The sequence below is a fragment of the Jaculus jaculus genome, chromosome X (assembly GCF_020740685.1).
Source record: "Jaculus jaculus isolate mJacJac1 chromosome X, mJacJac1.mat.Y.cur, whole genome shotgun sequence".
Classification (NCBI taxonomy): Eukaryota; Metazoa; Chordata; class Mammalia; order Rodentia; family Dipodidae; genus Jaculus; species Jaculus jaculus.
The window spans coordinates 50922431-50943130 of record NC_059125.1 but is presented as its reverse complement, the minus strand read 5'-3'; the positions used below and the strand labels follow the sequence as shown (position 1 = coordinate 50943130).

At 44.5% G+C, this 20700-nt stretch overlaps 1 protein-coding gene across 2 annotated transcripts in view; it reads left to right on the top strand.

Annotated features, from left to right (window-relative positions):
• The window catches only part of Otud5 (OTU deubiquitinase 5), a 68091-nt gene extending 47698 nt beyond the window's left edge, over nucleotides 1-20393 (top strand). Inside the window, exons 3-9 of one of the 2 annotated variants that reach the window (XM_004670088.3) lie at nucleotides 8640-8704; nucleotides 8792-8948; nucleotides 9044-9192; nucleotides 16776-16979; nucleotides 18628-18829; nucleotides 18914-19027; nucleotides 19324-20393. In XM_004670088.3, the coding sequence (XP_004670145.2) occupies nucleotides 8640-8704; nucleotides 8792-8948; nucleotides 9044-9192; nucleotides 16776-16979; nucleotides 18628-18829; nucleotides 18914-19027; nucleotides 19324-19448 (1016 nt within the window). In that variant the 3' untranslated portion in view covers nucleotides 19449-20393. The remainder of the gene's footprint in view (nucleotides 1-8639; nucleotides 8705-8791; nucleotides 8949-9043; nucleotides 9193-16775; nucleotides 16980-18627; nucleotides 18830-18913; nucleotides 19028-19323) is intronic. The other variant, XM_004670089.2, reaches the window with a different exon arrangement.
• The last annotated feature ends 307 nt before the right edge of the window (nucleotides 20394-20700 follow it).

Sequence of the window (20700 nt, the reverse complement as noted above, 5' to 3'; positions counted from 1 at the left end):
TTAGCTGCTAAGGGATACTCATATAGTTGCCTGTTTTGACCTCTCTGTTCCTGCATCATCATTGCCATGGGAATTGTTGAGCAGAGGAGCAAATATCTTAGGACAGGCTTGACAAAGGGCTAATGGTGATGTCTTCATTCTTCTCTATGGTATATGCCTGTTGGGGCAGTTAGGGCTGCATACCAAGTCATACTACAGCTGCTTGAAAGGTGGTAGGGACCTTTTCCTGCCTCCTTTTTCTTCATTTGGCCTAAGATTCTCACTGAAGCAGGAGGGCAGTAGGGAGTAGATCAGGTCACTGTTACCCCTTGGTGGTTTGTTGTTAGGTTCCCCATAGGGACCAAGATTTCTTTTTTGCCCTTAGAACATCTGGAGGGCAGTAAGGCAGCAATCTGAGGAATAGGCACTTCCCAGGCAGCTCCAAAGCAAATGCGGAGACTTCTAGAATAATCGAGGCTCTCTCGTCTTGCTTTTTTGTAAGTCTGGGTTAATGTTATTTACATTTTAGGCAGCAGAGAAAGCTTGACACTATTTGTTAGAGGTATTAGTCATTCCCTTCCCACCTTCCCCTGGCAAAGGCTGGGAAGGAAGTGAAGGGGCGGGTTCACGGGTTGGTACAGCTTCACATCTTGTCCATCCTCCTGTTGTTCCTGGTTGTTGGCAAAGGTGTGTACCTATTGCATATAATTGTTCTGTGTTGTGGGGTTGATTATGTGGATATTTAGTCTTAGGTTGGACCTTTGGGAGGCTCTGCTGGCTGCATGTTGATACATATGTACATTTCTACATGGGCATCTCTGTATGTTAAGAGAACGGAAAGTAGTGTGATGAGGACCTCTGTGGCCCTAGTAAAGAGCATTACTGTTGATACCTGCCATCTTTGCTTATTTGCAGACCTTTCCACATGATTTCTGCTTTAGTTTGTGGGGAAACAGAGGTACACAGGCTCTAGCCCCAGGGACCAAGGTGGCAAAGGTGATGGCTGGTTTGGCAGGGTTGGGGGTTATATCACTTGGGACCAGCAGATAACTCATTTGAGAGACTGGCCACGTTCCTTTTACCCCAAAATATATGATCTTCAGCTGTTTGGGTCAGAGTTCCTCCTGGATAATCTAAGCTACTTTTGGGGGGTGAAGCTCAAAGGAGTTGGATTATGTAAAGTCTGGTAGAACTAATAGTATTATTGTGCCAAAAATACTGTTTTTATTTTTATTTTTTCAAGGTAGGATCTCACTCGAGACCAAGCTGACCTGGAACTTACTCTAGTCTCAGACTGGCCTCAAACACAATGATCCTCCCAAGTGCTGATATTAAAAGTGTCCTCCCACCATGCATGCCCTGAGAGTTTTTTAAAAAATGTTTTATTTAAGGCCAGGCATGGTGGCTCATGCATTTAATCTCAGCAGTTGGGAAACAGAGGTAGGAGGATTGCTGTGAGTTTGAGGCCACCCTGAGAATACTGAGTGAACTCCAGGTCAGCCTGGGAAGAAAGTGAGACCCTACTTTGAAAAACAAAACAAAACAAAAGTTATTTATTTGAAAGAGAGAAGGAGAGAATGGGCTCACCTGGGCCTCTAGCCACTGCAAAGGAACTCCAGACTCATGAACCACTTTGTGTATCTGGTTTAGTCTTACATGGATACTGAGTAATCAAACCTGGGTCCTTAGGATTCACAAACTAGTGCCTCAACCACGAAGCCATTTCTCCAGCCCCTGCAGTTTTTTTTTTTTTTCCCCAAGTTAGGGTCTCGATCTCTTTCTCTCTAGCTGGAGAGGTGGTTTAGCAGTTAAGGAACTTGCCTGCAAAGCCAAAGGTTTCGGGTTCAATTGCCTAGGATCCATGTAAGCAAGATGCACAAGGTGATGCATGTGCCTGAAGTTTGTTTGCAGTGTCTAGAGGCCCTGGTGTGCCCATTTTTTTCTCTCCAGCTGCCTCTCTCTGTCTATCTCTTTCAAATAAATAAATGCATAATTTTTTTTTTAGAAAACCCAAGTGCTAGGATTAAAAGCATGTGCCACCACACACAGTTTGAGAATAGCTCAGGCTGACCTGGAATTCACTATGTCCTTTCAAGGTGGCCTTGAACTCACTGCAATCCTCCTAGCTCTGCCTCCTGAGTGCTGGGATTAAAAACTTGCACCACCACACCCAGTTTGAGGTTTTTTGTTGTTGGTGTTGTTTTCCAAGGTAGGGTTTCACTCTAGCTCTGGCTTTGGCTGACCTGGAATTTACTATGTAGTCTAGTCTCAGGTTGGCCTCGAACTCATCGTGATCTTCCTACCTCTGCCTCCCATGTGCTGGGATTAAAGGCATGCACCACCACACCTGGCTTTAAATTTTTATTTATTTATTTGCAAACAGAGAGTGAGAGAGATAGAGAGAGAATCGGCATGCCAGGGCTTCCAGCCACTGCAAATGAACTCCAGATGCAAGTGCCTCTTGTGCATCTGGCTTACATGGGTCCTCGGGAATTTAACCTAGGTCCTTTGACTTCACAGGCAAATGCCTTAACTGCTGAGCTCTCTCTCCAGCCAAATAGTTATTTTTAAATAAAGAATAAAAAATAGGGCTCAGCAGTTAAGGCCCTTGCTCATAAAACCTAAGTATCTGGTTTCGATTCCACAGTTACCCACATAAAGCCAGATGCACAGTGGTGCATACATCTGGATTTAGTTTGTAGCAGCTGGAAGCCCTGGCATGCCCATTCTTTTCTCTCTGTGTCTGCTTGCAAATAAATAAATAAACAAAAATGTTCTTAAATTTTTTCATACATAATGTATTTTTTTATTTACTTTTTTTTTTTTTTTTTTTTTTTGGTTTTTCGAGGTAGAGTCTCACTCTAGCCCAGGCTGACCTGGAATTCACTATGGAGTCTCAGGGTGGTCTTCAACTCACAGCGATCCTCCTACCTCTGCCTCCCAAGTGCTGGGACTAAAGGCGTGCGCCACCATGCCCGGCTACATAATGTATTTTGATTAATCTCTCCATTTTGCTGAGAATTAAAAAAAATTTTTTCTTTTTTGGTTTTTCAAGGTAGGGTCTCACTCTAGCCCAGGCTGACCTGGAATTCACTATGGAGTCTCAGAGTGGCCTCGAACTCACAGCAATCCTCCTACCTCGGCCTCCTGAGTGTTGTGATTAAAGGCATGCGGTTAAAAAAACAAAAACATTTTATTTATTTATTTACAAAGAGAGAGAGAGAATGAGAATAGGGGTTCAGGGACTCTCCAGATGCATGCATCGCTTTAAGTGGGTACTGGGGAATTGAACCAGATCATTAGACACTACAGGCAAGCAACTTAACCCCTGAGCCATCTCTCCTGCCCATGTGCTAAGATTTGAGCCCTGCTTGGGAAGAGAGCAGGGGTGGGATTTTGGGGGACCCCTTCCAGATGGACCCTGGAAGAAGAAAACGGGTGCATATGGTCAAGTACAGTGTTAGCAAGAGAAGTTTCGGTTTCTGTCAAAACAACTTCTTTGAATTTCCCTTCATTTGTAGGTTCAGGGAGCTACTTGTTCTTGCACCTTGAGACTCCCTCAGGGATGGCCAGCCTGGCCTTATGCCAACTTTTTTTGGAGAAAAGAATTTTCCTGTGGACAGAAGTTATTAAGCCACAAAAGTCAGAAAAGCTGTTTCACATTGAATTTTCATGTACTTTCCCTGTGTCATTGAAGAAGTCTTTCTGTTGTTTTCTTTAAATTTGAGGTAGGGTCTTGCTCTAACCCAAGCTGACCTGTAATTCACTCTGTAGTCGCAAGGTGGTCTAGAACTCACAGGGATCTTTCTAACTCTGCCTTCCAAGTGCTGGGATTAAAGGCTTGCACCACATCCTGCTCTATTGTTGAAGGTGCTGTTTGATTTCTGCGGAGGTGATTTGTTAATTTATTTATTTATGACTGAGAAAGACGAGGGAGGGATTGAGAAAATGAATATGGGTGTGCCAGGGCTTTATGCAAATCAACTCTATATGCATACACCACTTTGTGTGTCTGGTTTTACATGTGCAATGTGTAGTGGGGAATTGAACCCAGTACAGAAGGTTTTGCAAGCAAGCACTTTAACCACTGAACCTTCTTGCCAGCCCCATATATATTTGATTCCATGTTAATAATTATAAAATTAGGGCACAGGGTTGGAGAAATGGCTTGGAGGTTAAGGTGTTTGCCTGCAAAGCCAGAGGACCCAGGTTCGATTCCCCAGGACCCATGTAAGCCAGATGAACAAGGGTGCATGTGTCTGGAGTTCGTTTGCATTGGCTAAAGGCCCTGGCGTGCCCATTCTCTATCATGCTGCTCTTGTTCTCTCTCTCTAAAACAAATAAAAAATTTAAAAGAGGTAAAACATTAAAAAAATCAGGGCACAAACTGAATTACATACACTCAGGAGGCTGAGGAGGAGGATTGCCTCACTTTTGAATTCATCCTAAGCTACATTTACCAAGCCCACCCAGCTCTCAAGACAAAAAGAATTGAGGTACAGCCTGTTATCAGTCTATTGTGGTTCCTCTCAAAAGCTGGGATGAGGGAAAAAATTGAAAAAAAAGCTGGTATGAACAAGTAAGTACTATAACTTGCCTATGCCTAAGGACCTTATACAGGAAGCCTATATTATTAGTTTGGTATGAATTTGGTTTTGAACAAAGGGTAGAGATGGTACAGAAGGACCTTTGGATTCTGTAAAGAGAGAGTCAGTACTGTTTGCAAGAGGAAGGACAGCCTCTTCTGCATTTGGGGCTTTCCTCTAGTAGAGGAAGTGCAACAGAAATGAGGAAGGGCTTAATAAGCAATTCCTTGATAATTCTGGCTGACTTGAGGGTAGCTAGCAATATGATGAAGTTATCATCCCTCATGACAAGTGAAACTCTTGTTTCTTGACCACTGGCTGTGCCTCAGGTACTTGGCAAACCTTTCCCTATTGTCTCTTCATCCACCCCTTCTCTGTAATGGGTGTTAAGCCCAGGACCTGCCATATGCTTCATATTTGTTCTGCCACAGAGCTATATCCCCAGCCTTCCTCTATAGTCTTTTTTTTTTTTTTTCCTCCACAGTAGGGTCTCACTCTAGCCCAAGCTGACCTGGAATTCACCATGTAATCTCAGTGTGGCCTCTAACTCGCAGTGATCTTTCTACCTCTGCCGGGATTAAAGACGTGTGCCACCATGCTCGGCTCCCCTATAGTCTTTACAACACCCTGGCCAGTGGAATTACTATTCCCACTTTATTGATAAGGACATTTCAGTCCAGAGATTAAAGGCCTTGTCCAGTGCCACATAACTAGGAGGTGACAGGAACTTTCTGTCAGACAAGGATGAATTATAGGATAAATGGGGAGCTCTGTTACCTCTCTTTTCCCTTTTTTCTGCATTCAGCATCTAGCTCTGCTCCTAGAGCCTTTTTGCCTACCCCTATTTAACCCTTTCACTCCCATCTCAGTTCCTGTTTACTGCAGCTGCAGTCCTGCCTCATGGCACCCCAGCTCAGCCTACAGAAATAGCTCCTCTAGGAGCCCAAGCAGCCACAGTGGGTACTGTGGTATTGGCTTCTAAGAAAGGCAGCAGCACCCCCCCTCCCCTATATTGAGGACATGTGACTTGCTGGAAGTGCTGCTGGGTTGGGGGTAGGGAAGAGTGTGGCCACAGAAGCCACATCCTTGTTTACATCTGTAAAGGGGCTACCCCTTCCTGTCTTCACAGCCCTCATTCTCCCATCCCCCACCCTCATGTTTTCTTTTAACCACCAGGAGGACTTGAGACTGAAGCTGCCCATTTTCTCATTCAGTTCAGTCTTTTCACACAGAACCCTCCTGGAGGGTAGTTAAGGCCCTTTGTCATTTATTCAGAGAGATGGCCTACTGAACCTAGCAGGTGGGCGTGTTCTCTGCATACCCTGACCTCCCCCCACAAGGAGATTCCATTTGAGCAGTGGCCTTCTGGGGAAACAAAGGGAAATTCCCTCTTAAAGGCAGGCAGCCCTTTAAGAGAGAAAAGCCCCCTTTCTTTGTACCCTAGCCTATCTGGCTATCCAGCAAACTCTTGATTTGCTTTGCTATATCAGGTCCAGAGCAGAGGGGTAGGTTTAGGTGTGAACTGCTTTCTACCTTCCACAGGAGCCCAGTGTGGTCAGGCAGAAATCTGTGCATACCTTTGAATGTGGTATTAGAGGGGTCCTACGAAGTAGAGAACTGTGCTAGAGAGCACTGTTGGGAAGCTAGGTATGGTGGTCTGTGCTTGTAGTCTCAGTATTTGGGAGGCTGAGGCAAGAGGAATGCCATTAAGGCCAGCATGGGTTTCAAAGAGTAAGTTTCAGGCCAGCCTACATAGTGAGGCCCTATCTCAAAAAAGAAAATTGAAAATAAAAAGAGCACATTGGGGCCTAGGAGTGGAGCACAGAGCACAAGTGCTTGCCCAGCATCTGTGAAAATCCTGGATTCTGTCCTTAGCACTGCAAAAACAAAACATAAATACATACTAGTGTTTTAGACAGAAGGAACCTGGTTCTTGGTCAATGGATGCCTTTTCCTGAAATAAGGTGATGCTCCTTGAAGACAGGGGCAGGATTTTAATTGCATCCCCTTCACAATATCCCACATTCAGACTTTACTATAGAGGAGAAAACTGATTCACTGAATAATTTCTCTGTCACTTTACACACATTTCTCATTGAATCTCTACAAAATGCCTGCCAGGTCATACCTATCATGTTCCCATTTTACTGATGAGGCATGGTTGGCTCTGGGAGTTACTTGTTTCAGGTTATTTGGCTCACTGTTATCTGGTAGGATATAAAGCCATATTTTCCTTTCCTCTGTGTGTTTTACTTTTTTAATTTATTTAAAAGTAACTTTTTGGGTGTTGCAGAGATGGCTTAACGGTTAAGGCACTTACCTGTGAAGCCTAAGGACCTAGGTTCAATTCCCCAGTACCCACATAAACCAGATGCACAAGGTGGTGTGTGCATCTGGAGTTCCTTTGCACTAGCTAAGAGGCCCTGGCATGCTCATTCATTCATATTCATTTTCTCTCCCTCCCTCCCCCCTCCCCCTTCTTTCTCTCCCCATATATATGTGTGTGTGTAATCTGCCAATTATCTTTCAAATAAATGAAGAAAAACTCAAAAAACAAGCTGGTGTGGTGGTTCGCACCTTTAATCCCAACACTCAAGAGGCAGAAGTAACATAAATAAAAATACTTACATTTATTTGCAAGCACAGAGTGGGGGGGGGATGACAGTACGGGTGTGCCAGAGCCTCTTGCAGCTGCAACAAGCTCCAGATGCATGTGCATATATGGATTTATGTGGGTACTGGGGAATCAAACCTAGGCAATAGGCTCTGCAAGCAAGGGCCTTTTAACCACTGAGCCATCTCCTCAGCCTTATTTTTGTTTTTTTGAGGTAGGGTCTCACTCTAGCCCAGGCTGACCTAGAATTCACTATGTAGTCACAAGGTGGCCTTGAACTCACAATGATCCTCCTACCTCTGCCTCCCGACTGCTAGTATCAAAGGTGTGTGCTACCACACCTAGCAGAGTATTCTTTAAAATATTTTATTTATTTATTTGCAAGCAGAGAGGGGAAGGAGGGAGAAATGAATGAGAATATGGGCACACCATGGCGTCCAGCCACTGTAAGTGAACTCCAGAGGCGTGCACTACTGTGCATCTGGCTTTATGTAGGTACTGGGGAATCGAACCCAAGTCATTAGGCTTTGCAGGCAAGCTCCTTAACCAATGAGCTATCTCTCCAGGCCTAGAGTACTTTTTTTCAAGGTAGGGAATCACACTAGCCCAGGCTGACCTGGAATTCAGTATGTAATCTCAGGGTGGCCTTAAACTCATGCAATCCACCTATGTCTTGGCTCTGCCTCTCTAGTGCTGAGATTAAAGATGTGCAGTACCATGCCCGACTCAGTATTTTTTTTTTTCTTTCGAGGTAGGGTCTCACTCTAGCTCAGGCTGACCTGGAAATCACTCTGTAGTCTCAGGGTGGCCTCGAACTCATGGTGATCCTCCTACCTCTGCCTCCTGAGTGCTGGGATTAAAGGCGTGCGCCACCATGTCCAGCCTCAGAGTATTTTTTTATAAAATATTTAATTATTTATTTGCAAGAAGAGGGAGGGGAGAAGGGAGGGAGGGAAAGTGAATGGGTGCACAGGGCTCTTGCCACTTCATACCAACTCCACTCCCACGTGCTCCTTTGCATCTGTCTCTACATGGATACTGGAGAATTGTACCCCAGGAACGCTAAGCCTTGCAAGCAAGGGCCTTCAACCTCTGAGCTCTCTTTCCAGCTCTATTTTTATTATTTGTTACTTTTGTTTGTTTTCAGAGTTAGGATGTCACTCTTGCCCAGGCTGTCAAGGCTAGCCTTCTACCTCTGCCTCCCCAATGCAGGGAGTAAAGGCATATACCACCACAGTGATCCCCCTACCCCTGCCTCCCAAGTGCTGGGATTAAAAGCGTGTGTCACCACGCCTAGCTTGCCTGTCTTTTTGTCCAAGATCCCATTCCAATCCACAAGGGTAAGAACTCTGCAAAGGAACTTTCCCTGGCTCCTTCGCAAACATTTCTCCATGATGTTCTGTGGCTCAAAACTCTTCTGGTGACAGCTCTGACCCCATCCTTTTATTTTGTTACCCCAGCTGACCAAGTATATGGAGACCAGGATATGCATGAGGTTGTGCGGAAGCATTGCATGGACTATCTGGTGAGCCCTTTCAGTAGCCTTGGAGCAGGAGGAGGGTGGGAGGTTCTTCTTTGCACACAGACCATGACCTTCCAATCTATTCCACAGATGAAGAATGCTGACTACTTTTCCAACTATGTCACAGAAGACTTTACCACCTATATCAACCGAAAGCGGAAAAACAACTGCCATGGCAACCACATTGAGATGCAGGCCATGGCAGAGATGTACAACCGTCCTGTGGAGGTGTATCAGTACAGCACAGGTACTTCTGTAGTGGGTAGGTGAGGGACTAATGATACCTAATTAGAGCCAACAATACCAGGCCCCTTGTGGATGCTCCCTTCTCTTTCTTTGTAGAACCTATCAACACATTCCATGGGATCCATCAAAATGAAGATGAACCCATACGTGTTAGCTACCATCGGAATATCCACTATAATTCAGTGGTGAATCCTAACAAGGCTACAATTGGTGTGGGGCTGGGCCTGCCATCATTTAAACCAGGGGTAAGTGGTCCCTGTGCCCAGGATGGCTGCTAGATTTGAGCTTCTCCTCTCTGGTACTTTCCTGAGGTTTCACCTCTATTTGAAATGAGGGTGTTCTCATTAATCAGGGCTCTTGTTTTGGTCTCTGTTGGTTTGTCCATGAGCTTGCTTACATATCTTTTATGCATGTTGAGGGTGGCATTTTAGGGTATAAGTCCTGTTGGGGCAAAGAAAGCCAGATAAGTCTTAGGTAGGATGTCTACAAATGGGTCTTCAGCATAACATCAGTAACAGACAGCTTAAGTCACAGTGATTTGAATGCAGGCCCGACCCATAGCTTACTGGCTACGGATCATAGCACAGGTTTTACAGTACTTTATGCTTTGATATTTTAATATATGTATATGATACCTTTTTAATTTTTTAAAATTTATTTGCAAGCAGAGAGAGAGAAGGAAACAGAAAGAGAGAGGTGGAAAGAGAATGGGCACACCAGAGCCTCTAGCCCCTGCAAAGGAACTCCAGATGCGCCACCTTGTGCATCTGGCTAACATGGGTCCTGGGGAATTGAACGTATGTCCTTTGGCTTTGCAGGCAAATGCCTTAACTGCTAAGCCATCCCTCCAGCCCCCATGATACATTTTTATCACATTCACCCTCCATTACCTTCTTTTGTCCCTCTCACCTGAACTCTTTCTTCTTACCTCCTTTTGGTTTTTCGAGGTAGGGTCTCACTCTAGCCCAGGCTGACCTGGAATTCACTATATAGTCTTCAGGCTGGCCTTGAACTCACAGTGGTCCTCCTACCTTAGTCTCTAGAGTGCTGGGATTAAGGTGTGTACCACCATGACTGGCTGATGTCTTCTTTTAGTTACACATTGAGTTTAACTAGGGTTGCTTGCAAAAGCATGTGTAGAGGGTTATTTAGTGAATATTGGGTAACTTCTCAGTGGCTACACCACTGAAGAAAATGTCTCCCTTTTCCCAACAGTCATTAACTGCCAATAACTTATTAGGGACTAGTGTGGAACTCTTGAACCACTTCACTGTCCATGTGGGAATGCACAAGCGTTTTTGGCAGATGAACCACACTGAAAGCACTAACATGTATCTGGAGTTTGCTTACAGTGTCTAGAGGCGCTGGCATGCCCATTCTCTGTCTGTCTGTCTCTGCTTGCAAATACATAATTTTGGTGTTTTTGTTGTTGTTTGTTTTTTGAGATAGGGTCCCACTGTATCCCATGCTAACCTAGAATTTAGTATGTAGTCTCATAGAGGCCTTGAACTCATGGTGATCCTCCTACCTCTCCCTCCAAAGTACTGGGATTAAAGGCTTGGGCCACCACATCCAGTTTGCAAACCTGTTTTGATGCATTCTTCCCTCCCCCCAGCTAGGGTCTCAATCTATCCCTGGCTGACCTGGAATTTGCTATGTAGTCTTAAATTTACAGTGATCCTCCTACCTCAAGTGCTCTCCCAAGTGCTGCGATTAAAGGAGTGTGCCACAACACCCAGAATGATACATTCTCATTATCTGAACTCATTTCTTTATTCCTTGCTCTTTTTTTTTAAGGTTTAGAGAGACTTTATTAGATTAAGAGTAGGAAGGTCCTTGATTTTTTGTAATAACCTTGAAAAATTTTAGAAGTACTGGTCAAATACAGAAGGTTCTTTCAGAATTTGTTGGACATTGTTCTCATGATGTAGACTGTGATTGTGGGTTTGGGGAAGGAGATAACAGAGGAAAGTGCTGTTCTTGTTGCATTATAACAAGAGTAAGGGTTGGAGAGATGGCTCAGCAGGGCTTGTTTGCAAGAGTAAACATTAGGAATGTGATTATAACTGTGCTATTGTCCTTGTCTATGAAGTTTCTTTTCTTTTCACACTTAAGGAATAGGGTTATATCTATCGGAGGGCAGAGTATGTATTGAATTACTTGAAATTCTGCAGGGGAGATGTCTCATCTCCCATATATTGTCATTAAAAATATAGCCAAGCCTGGCATGGTACGCACTTTTAATCCCAGCAAACTCGGCAGGCAGAGGTGGAGGATCCTTGTAAATTCGAGTCCAATGTGGGACTACAGAGTGAGTTTCAGGTCTGCATGGGCTAGAGTGAGACCTTACCTTGAAAAAACAAAAATGAACCAAAAAAGTATTGGATAGAAAGGGGTTAGGGACGGAGAATCTGGGCCATCAGGGCCTCTTGGCACTGCAGACAAATAGCAAATGCATGTGTTGCTTCGTGCATCAGGCTTTACATGTGTAGTGAGGAATCGAACCCAGGCCCAGCAGGCTTTGCAAGCAAGTACCTTTAGTCGCTGGGCCATCTTTCTAGCCATCTCCCATTTATTAGTTTATTAATTTATGTCACTTGTTCATTTTATACTTTGAGTTATAATCACATCAATACTTTTGTTGATCAGATTGTTCTATCATGTGCGTGTGTGTAGGCATACATACATATGTGGAGTCAAATCAAAGCCCTTTAAGCACATTAAGTACTATACCACTGAGCTGTAAATCCATAACCCTTGTTTCAACTTTTTTCGTCCCCAGGTAGGGTCACTCTAATCCAGGCTGACCTGGAACTCACAGTGATCTTCCTATCTATGATTAAAGGCATGCTACCATGCCAGGTTCATTCTAATTTATTTAGTTATTCAGTTGTTTACTTATTTTTGTTTTTTCAAGGTAGGGTCTCTCTAGCCTAGTCTGATCACACCTGGCTTTGTTCCAATTTATTTTATTTTATTTCTGTTTATTATTTATTTATTTACGAGAGAGGGAGGGAAAAGAAGAGAATGGGCACACCAGGGCCTCTACCACTGCAAAGCATCTCCAGGCACATTCAAGCCACCATGTGCTTATATGGGTTCTGGGTCGTTAGGCTTCACAGGCAAGCACCTTAACCACTAAGCCATCTTCTAGTCCTGCTCTATTTTTTTTAAATAAATCTATTTAAAGAGAGGGAAGCCTTAACTGGGCATGGTGGCGCATGCCTTTAATCCCAGCCCTCGGGAGGCAGAGGTAAAAGGATTGCCTTGAGTTCGAGGCCAGCCTGAGACTCCATAGTGAATTCCAGGTCAGCCTGGGCTAGAGTGAGACCCTACCTCGAAAAAAAAAAAAAACAAAAAAAAGAGAGGGGGGGAGCCATCCTAGGCTAGAGTGAGACCCTACTTGGGATGGAGGGGTGGGGAAAGCCAGGCATAGTAGTGCATGCCTTTATTCCTTCTCTGTGAGTTTGAGGCCAGCCTAAGGATGCATAATGAATTTTTTTATTTTTATTTTTTTAATTTTTTGAGGTAAGGTCTCACTCTAGCCCAGGCTGACCTGGAATTCAATATGTAGTCTCAGGGTGGCCTTGAATTCATGCTCCTAACTGCCTGCTGAGTGTATCAGCATGCCCAGCCAACTTATTTTTTTAAAGTACTTTCTTACTTTTTGGTGGTACAATAGGTCAGAATTTAACTTGACTGCTTTCTGTCCCAGTCTTAGAACCAACTTCTTATCTGAGGAGCCCTTGCAAAATTTAGTAGAAGTGCTGTAGGGATGGCTTAGTGGTTAAGACGCTTGCTTGCAAAGCCCAAGGACCCAGGTTCGATTCTCCAAGACCCATGTAAGCCAGATGCACAAGGTGGCACATGTGTCTGGAGTTCATTTGCAGCATGATGGAGGCCCTGGAGTGGCCAATCTCTCTCTCCTACTTTTTCTGTCAGATAAACTTAAAAAAAATAGTAGAAAATGTTATTTGAAACCAAGATCTGGAGCTGTGCATGGTCGTTTACCACAGTTATTCCAGCACTTGGAAAGCTGAAGTAGGAGGATTGCAATGAGTTTTATGTTAGCCTAGACTCCATAGTTCAGGCCAACCCTGATACAGAGTTAGACCCTGTCTTAACAAACAACAACAAAAAGAAATGGATATCTTAGTGCTGTGTATGCTCTTTACTACCGTGTTGGACTTGCTTCTAGGCCAGCTTTAGGCTAACAGAGCTAGGAGATAAATGTGTGTACCCACCTCACCTACCAGTGCTTCTACATGTAATAATCTGATTCTGTATTAAGTTAAACATGAGTTATTGCTGATGTCTACAGTTGAAATCTTTTTTTTTTTTTTAATTGTGAAATCTTTTTGACCTCATAGGATTTTTGCCTGATGCTTCAGTTCATGAATAAATTCCCACTCAGTTGAGGAAACTTTTCTACCACACCTTATCCATTTACATAACTGCAGCCTGCATATACATATATAAAGCAGGGTCAGACTCCTTAACAATACCCCCTGGAGTTCAGTGATGAGCACAATTCCTTTAAGTTTTTTAGTGTTGCAAATTCTATTCATTTCCTAGGTTGCCTTCGGTTACCCCCTAGGTCCTTCCATACATTTGTAATTCATTTGTCATTGGGATCCTCTTAACTGATCTGTAAAAAACAATTAACATACATTAAGGATTAGGCTTTGTTTTGTAAAGTTCCAGGGATTCAACCACTGCATAACAACAATGTGTTATTGAATCATTCTGAATAGTTTCTGCACCACTAAAATTCTCTGTGTTCTGTAAGTTCCTCTTTACTTTGTTTTCCTCTACAACCTTTGACTCTGGCTTGGCCTATTCTAGAATGCCTTGTAATTAGAATCAGCCTGTAGCCTTTTCAAACTGCTGCTGTCAGGTAGCAGTCCCACATTAAGCTTCCTCCATGTTTTTTTCATGGCTTGTTAGCTCATTTCTTATCATTTACTGTTCCATTTATGGAGGCACAGCTTGTTTAATCATTCACCTATTGAAAAGTATCCTTGGTTGCTTCCAGTTTTTGATGATTATGAATAAAGCTTCTATAAACTGCTGCATGTAGGTTTTTGTGTGGACATAAGTTTTTAGATTAGTTGTATACATAGGAGCAAGGTTTCTGGATTGAATTGTAAGACCATGCTTTGATTTGTAAGGCACTGCCATACTATTTTCCAAAGTGATTAGATCATTTTTGCATCCCAATCATAATGAGTAAATTTATTTATTTTTGGTTTTTCGAGGTAGGGTCTCAGTCTAGCCCAGGTTGACCTGGAATTCACTATCTAGTCTCATGCTGGCCTTGAACTCATAGTAATCCTCCTACTTCTGCCTCCCAAGTGCTAGAATAGGATTAAAGGCATGCACCCCATGCTCAGGTATTATAGCTATTTTAATTCTATTTTTTATTTTTATTTATTAAATAAAATCTTATTTAATAACTACACCTTTTTTTTTTTTGTTTGTTATTTTCAAAGCATGCTCTCACTCTATCCCAGGCTTGACGTGGAACTCAACTGCAATCCTCCCACTTCTGCCTCCCAAGCGCTGGGATATATGTGTATGAACCTAATGTTAATTCACTTGGGGAGATTGGTGTACATGTTTATAGTCCCAGCGTAATCCTATAGAGGTAGAATTCAGTTAAGAGTTCAAGGCTTACAGGAGTGACATTGAGTGCTTGTTTGTTTGGGTTTTTTGGTACTACGATTGATCTCAGGACCTTGTGTTCAGCCACTGAGCTACACCTCAGCCCCATGTTCTTTTAAAAAAAATGATTTGATTTATTTGACAGAGATATGGATGGAGGGAGGGAAAAGGGGAGAGAATGGGTGTGCCAAGGCCTTCAGCCACTGCAAAGGAACTCCAGATGCATGTACCATTTTGTGCTTCTGGCTTAAGTGGGTCTTGGGGAATTGAACATGGCAAACACCTTAACCACAAGCTATCTTTCCAGCCCCACCCTTTTTTTGAGGCTGAATCTCACTCTAGCCCAGACTGACCTGGAATTTACTAAGTAATCTAGGCTGGACTTGAACACACAGTGATCCTCCAACTTCAGCACCCAAAGTGCTAAGAGTATAGGTGTGAGCCACCATGCCAAACTTGAGAACTTGTTTTAAAAACAAGAACTTGGGCTGGAGAGATTAATGGTTAAAGTGCATGCCTGTGAATCCTAAAGATCCAGGTTCAATTCTCCAGGTCCCATGTAAGCCAGATGCACATGGTGGCACCTGCATCTGGATTTTGTTTGCAGTGGCTGGAAGCCCTGCCATGCCATTCTCACTCTATCTCTGTCTCTCCCCCCCCCCTTTGTCTCCAATAAATAAATAAAAACTTGTGTGTGTTGGTGTGTGCCTTTAATCCTAGCATTTGGGAGATAGAGGTAGGAGGATCCCTGTGAGTTGGAGGTCACCCTGAGACTACATAGTGAATTCCAGGTCAGTCTGGGCTAGAGGGAGACCTTACTTGTCTGAAGTAGTATATGGCTTTAATCCCAGCATTTGGGAGGCAGAGGTAGGAAGATGCCTGGGGGCTATGCCATGCCAGCCTGGACTAGAGTGAGACTCTACCTTGCAAAAAAAAATAAAAAACAACAATAAACAAAAACTTGTTTTAAAAAAGCAAGTATTAACTAAAACTTTGTAGATCAATATTTACATTTATCCCCTGAAACATACTGTTTTGTCTTATTTTACTTCTTTTTCTTTTTGGTTTTTCGAGGTAGGGTCTCACCCTAGCCCAGGCTGACCTGGAATTCACTATGGAGTCTCAGGGTGGCCTCGAACTCACAGCAATCCACCTATCTCTGCCTCCCGAGTGCTGGGATTAAAGGCATGCGCCACCGGTTTATTTCACTTCTTAAAATGCTGTCATATCACTGAGTGATGTAGTTTATCCTTGTAATATTAGTACTGGATGATTTCTGGGGCTTGATGGCTAGTTTGTCTTTTTCATCAAGAGACCCTGTCTCCAAAAGTAAAATAATCCAAAAACAAACAGAAAAAAATAGTCTGGTTGATAGCAATTAACAAAGATACCTGGTCTCCACATTCATGTGTACCCACACTTGCATGGCACACACATCCCAAACAAAAATGATGCTGCTATACTTCACAGTTTGGCACAAAGTACTCCCTCAAAACTCACAGTATGAAGCCAGGCGTGGTGGCACAGGGGTGTGGTGTCGCACACCTTTAATCCAGCACTTGGAAGGCAGAGGTAGGAGTTTGAGGCCAGCCTGAGACTGCATAGTGAATTGCAGGTCAGCCTGAGCTTGAGTGGGACCCTATCTCAAAACACTGAACTCCCCCCCAAAAAAACCCTCACTATACCAATATCGATCCTTTACCTACTCACATAGCCACACCCCACCTCATGTTTGACTACTGCCTTCACTCTATATATCTGTATCTGTACAGCTCACTTCAGTGGTTATCTTCTCCCTTTGCCCCATCTAAAGGAGGGCTTCAGCATTGGGAAATTGAGTTGTCACTAGATGAAGATGCTTTTAAATCAACTTTTAGTTTGGAGGGCACGTGCTGCTCCCAGACTTAGTGCTTTAGTTGAGGAATCATAGGATTAGGCCAGGGCTTCTGAGGGTAGAAGTTTGAATATAACAGGTCCTATAAAACATGTTTGCTTCTCTCTTGTCACTGATATATAGGCAGTCTCTTGAGGGATACTTTGTGAGAATGCCTGTCTTCCTGTGTCATTTTTGCTAGAACCTATGCACCTCCCTTCCTAAACTTCTCTGGGCTCTTGGCCAGATTCAGACTGTCACCCTGTATTCCTGGCCCTCTCCCACTTGCAGTTTGCGGAACAATCCCTAATGAAAAATGCCATAAAGACATCGGAGGAATCATGGATTGAACAGCAAATGTTAGAAGACAAGAAACGAGCCACAGACTGGGAGGCCACAAATGAAGCCATAGAGGAGCAAGTGGCTAGGGAATCTTACCTGCAGTGGCTGAGGGATCAGGAGAAACAGGCCCGCCAGGTCCGAGGACCCAGCCAGGTAGGTCATGGACTCTGTCACTGGCCTGGCTAAGAACTCATTACTTCTCATGTTTTTGTTCCCCACAAATGAGCAGGAAGAAAAAGATTAAGGATTTTTTTGTTTTCTTTTGTTTTTTCGAGGTAGGGTCTTACTGTAGCCCAGGCTGACCTGGAATTCACTATGTAATCTTGAACTCATGGTGATCCTCCTACCTCTCTGCCTCCCGAGTGCTGGTATTAAAGTCAAGTGCTGATATTAAAGTCGTGTGCCACTATGCCTGGCTGAGTTTTGATATTTGGACAAGAGAAAAACCCCTAGCCCCATCTGTAACTTGGTTTAGCCTTAGTCTTGGCATTGTGCCTTGGAACTCTGTTTGTGTAGAACATGCTCATAAGGAGTGAAAGAGAGCGTCCACCGCTGCTGGTGACATGAGGGAATGATGTGTAGCTGCAGAGAGACAAGCTTTTATTGAATGCTCTTGCATGCTAAAGCTGGGAATCAAGAATGTAAATTCAGGCCGCGCATTCTCTGTCCTCAAGGATTCCATACATTGAGGGAGACAGACTTATTGTTAGGGTCTCTTGCCCTGTCTGCAAGACCAGTGGAGGTGGGTGTTCTCTTGAGTTTGGGAAAGGTTGCATTGCTAAGTTAGGAATGGGAAGGGCATGCATCGGAGGAATCACAGGAGTTTGGAAGGAGAGCAGAATAATTTGTTCAGCAAGTATTTGTTGCATGCCGGTGCCAGAAGGCAGGAGGCACTGTTCTTAGTGTATCTGGATACATTTGTGAATCAGCAGGCCAAGGCCCCATCCTTATGCTGCTTACTGTTTTACAAAGTGGAATAATCATAATGAATAATTATTCTAGAGGTTTGGTAGATAAAAAACAAATAAGAGTTGGGACAGGGGTTGGATGAGGCTGAGTAGAGGTAGGTGTGAGTTCATGGTATTAAACACTGTGGAAAGGAGGTGAGCAGGTGAGAAAAGCCAAAGTTTGCTGAAGTGGAGCATGTTAGCATGTTAGCACATGAACTGGGCAAGGTAAGGGGCAGCATACTTGATGTGATTCAGGTAGCAAGGCCAGAACAGAATGTCACAGGGAATGAAATCAGGGAGTTGATGGGACTAAAGTTGGCAAATAGCTTGTGGGTTGTTGGAAGGGCTTTAATTGTTACTGAGTGAGACACAAATTGTGAGAGGGTGTGAGCAGAGGAAGAATGGGATTTGAGTAAGGACTTAACAGAATTATCCTGATTGCTGAGCATAGAACAGAGTGGGGATGACACATTAAAACTGGATCATAGTTGGGCTTGGTGGTGCATGAGTTTAATCCTAGCACTCCATTTGGGAGGCTGAGATAGGATGATTGCCATGAGTTTAAGACTAGCCTGGGCCTACAGAGTGAGTTCCAGGTTAGCCTGGGCTAGAGTGAGGCCCTGCCTCACAAAAATAAAAATAATCTTGAAGGCTGGGTGTGGTAGGACACGCCTTTAATCCCAGCACTGGGAAGGCCATCCTGGGCTTCTTTGAGACCCTACCTGGGGCGGGGGTGGGAGGAGTGGGAGAACTTTGCACCATAGTGGATCCTGGGAAGGGAGTGAGCACTCTGGGCACAGGAGTGTCAGAGTTGGAGTTGGTCCTTATTGTTTCTTCATTCCCCACTATAGCCCCGGAAAGCCAGTGCCACATGTAGTTCAGCCACGGCAGCAGCCTCCAGTGGCCTGGAGGAATGGACTAGCCGGTCCCCACGGCAGCGAAGTTCAGCCTCATCACCTGAGCACCCTGAACTGCATGCTGAGCTAGGCATCAAGCCCCCTTCCCCAGGCACTGTCTTAGCTCTTGCCAAACCACCTTCACCCTGTGCACCAGGTCAGTGACTTGTTTGTGAGGTGCTCACTAGGGCTGGCTCCCTGTCCTGGTCCCTATCTCTGACTGTTCATCTATTGGCCTCAGGTACAAGCAGTCAGTTCTCGGCAGGGGCTGATCAGGCCACCTCTCCCCTCGTGTCCCTCTACCCTGCTCTGGAGTGTCGGGCCCTCATTCAGCAGATGTCCCCCTCTGCCTTTGGTAAGCCTCCTCTGGGGTGGTCCAGCTGGGAGTTGGGGAGAGCCTGGATAAAGCTGCCAAGTCCTAAGAGGAGGTTTCTGGGGCCTCTGGTTATCTCCCTAAAAGGCAGAGGCCCTAGAAGAATTTTTTAGGCTTAATGGATTTTCTCCACACAGAGTCTAGTGGGGTTTTACATTCTGAGGGGAGCCTGTAAAAGGAATTTCAGAGACCTGGATAGTATTTTTCTAGATTAGTCATCAGTGAGGGGAAGTGGGCTGAAGACCCCATCATCTTTTTCTTCTCTTTCTCTTGCCCAGCAGGTCTGAATGACTGGGATGATGATGAGATCCTAGCATCGGTGCTGGCAGTATCCCAACAGGAATACCTAGACAGTATGAAGAAAAACAAAGTGCACAGAGATCCACCTCCTGACAAGAGTTGATGGAGACCCAGGGACTGGATACCACCCTCCAACCCCCTACTCCTGCCCTCTTACGCCACCCAATCTTCTTTGGCTTTCTTCCCTCTTGGCTTCCTTCCCTTCTTCTCTCTTTTCCCTCTTCTCCACTTCCCTCTGGCTGGTCCACCCCTGTGTGCTCCATCTCATCCTTGCCACCACCATTCGTCTCTGCCAGCTGACTGCCCTATTGCCCCCTGCACAGCACCATCTCAGCATTCCACAGGGGACTCTGGAAAGGGTGCCAAAGGTAGGCAAGAGGCACACAAATACAGACCACCTGGCAGCCAGATAGCCCCAGAAGAGAGAAACTCAAACAGGAAAGTCTGCTATCCTCCCATCAGATCTGAACAACATATCACCCCACCCCCACAGCAACTACAGGAAAAGTGGGAAGAAGAAGTGGGACGTTTCCCTTCCCAGTACCCCAAGAATATCTGAGCCTTCCATGTTGAATTTTTCTTGATTTTTTTTTTATTAAAGTGTACTTTTATCTTACAAAAGTCAACCAGTCAAAAAAGATGTAGACGACAACATTGGCTTTGTGAAGAAGACATCTCTTGTTTGGGGGCAGGCAATAGGGCATGAAGGATGTGCACAGATGTGGGTAGCTGCTGTCTTTTGGCCTCCAGCTCCATGGAGGTGCACAGAGGGCCTAAGGTGTGAGCCATTGTGGGGTGGGGGGCAGGGGTGGCAGGTGGCAGACTGGCTTTGGACAATGAGACCCTGACTTGCTGCATTCCTTTTGCTTCCACCACCACTAGTCTCCTTGGAATCTTGAGGTGGGGGCATTATGGCTGCTACCCAGGATTTGAGTGTAGGGAGTGGGAGCAGCCTCAGCAGATGGGGCACATGTGCCCTACAGGTGTTGACAAGATCCACCATCTGTAATGTCCTTGGCACAATAAAACCAAATGTCAGTTTCCCTGAGCTGCTTTGTTCTGTGTGGGGCATGGGGTGGGCCTCTGGGACGAGAGATGACAATATAGAGTTTGGCTTGACTTGAGGTTTCCAGTAGGTACTATCTGGGGGATGGGATTCATATTTGACTCTGCTTATTAAACAACAAACTGGCCATGCTCAGTAATATGTCCCTGTATTTTAAGATGAGGCCAGATGATTTAAGCTGGCTTTTGCTAGCCCAGATCACATGACTGAGACTTTGTTTCTTAAAAAAACAAAACAAAACCAACCAACAACAAACCTGTAGGGCCTATTACCATCAAAACATGTTCTT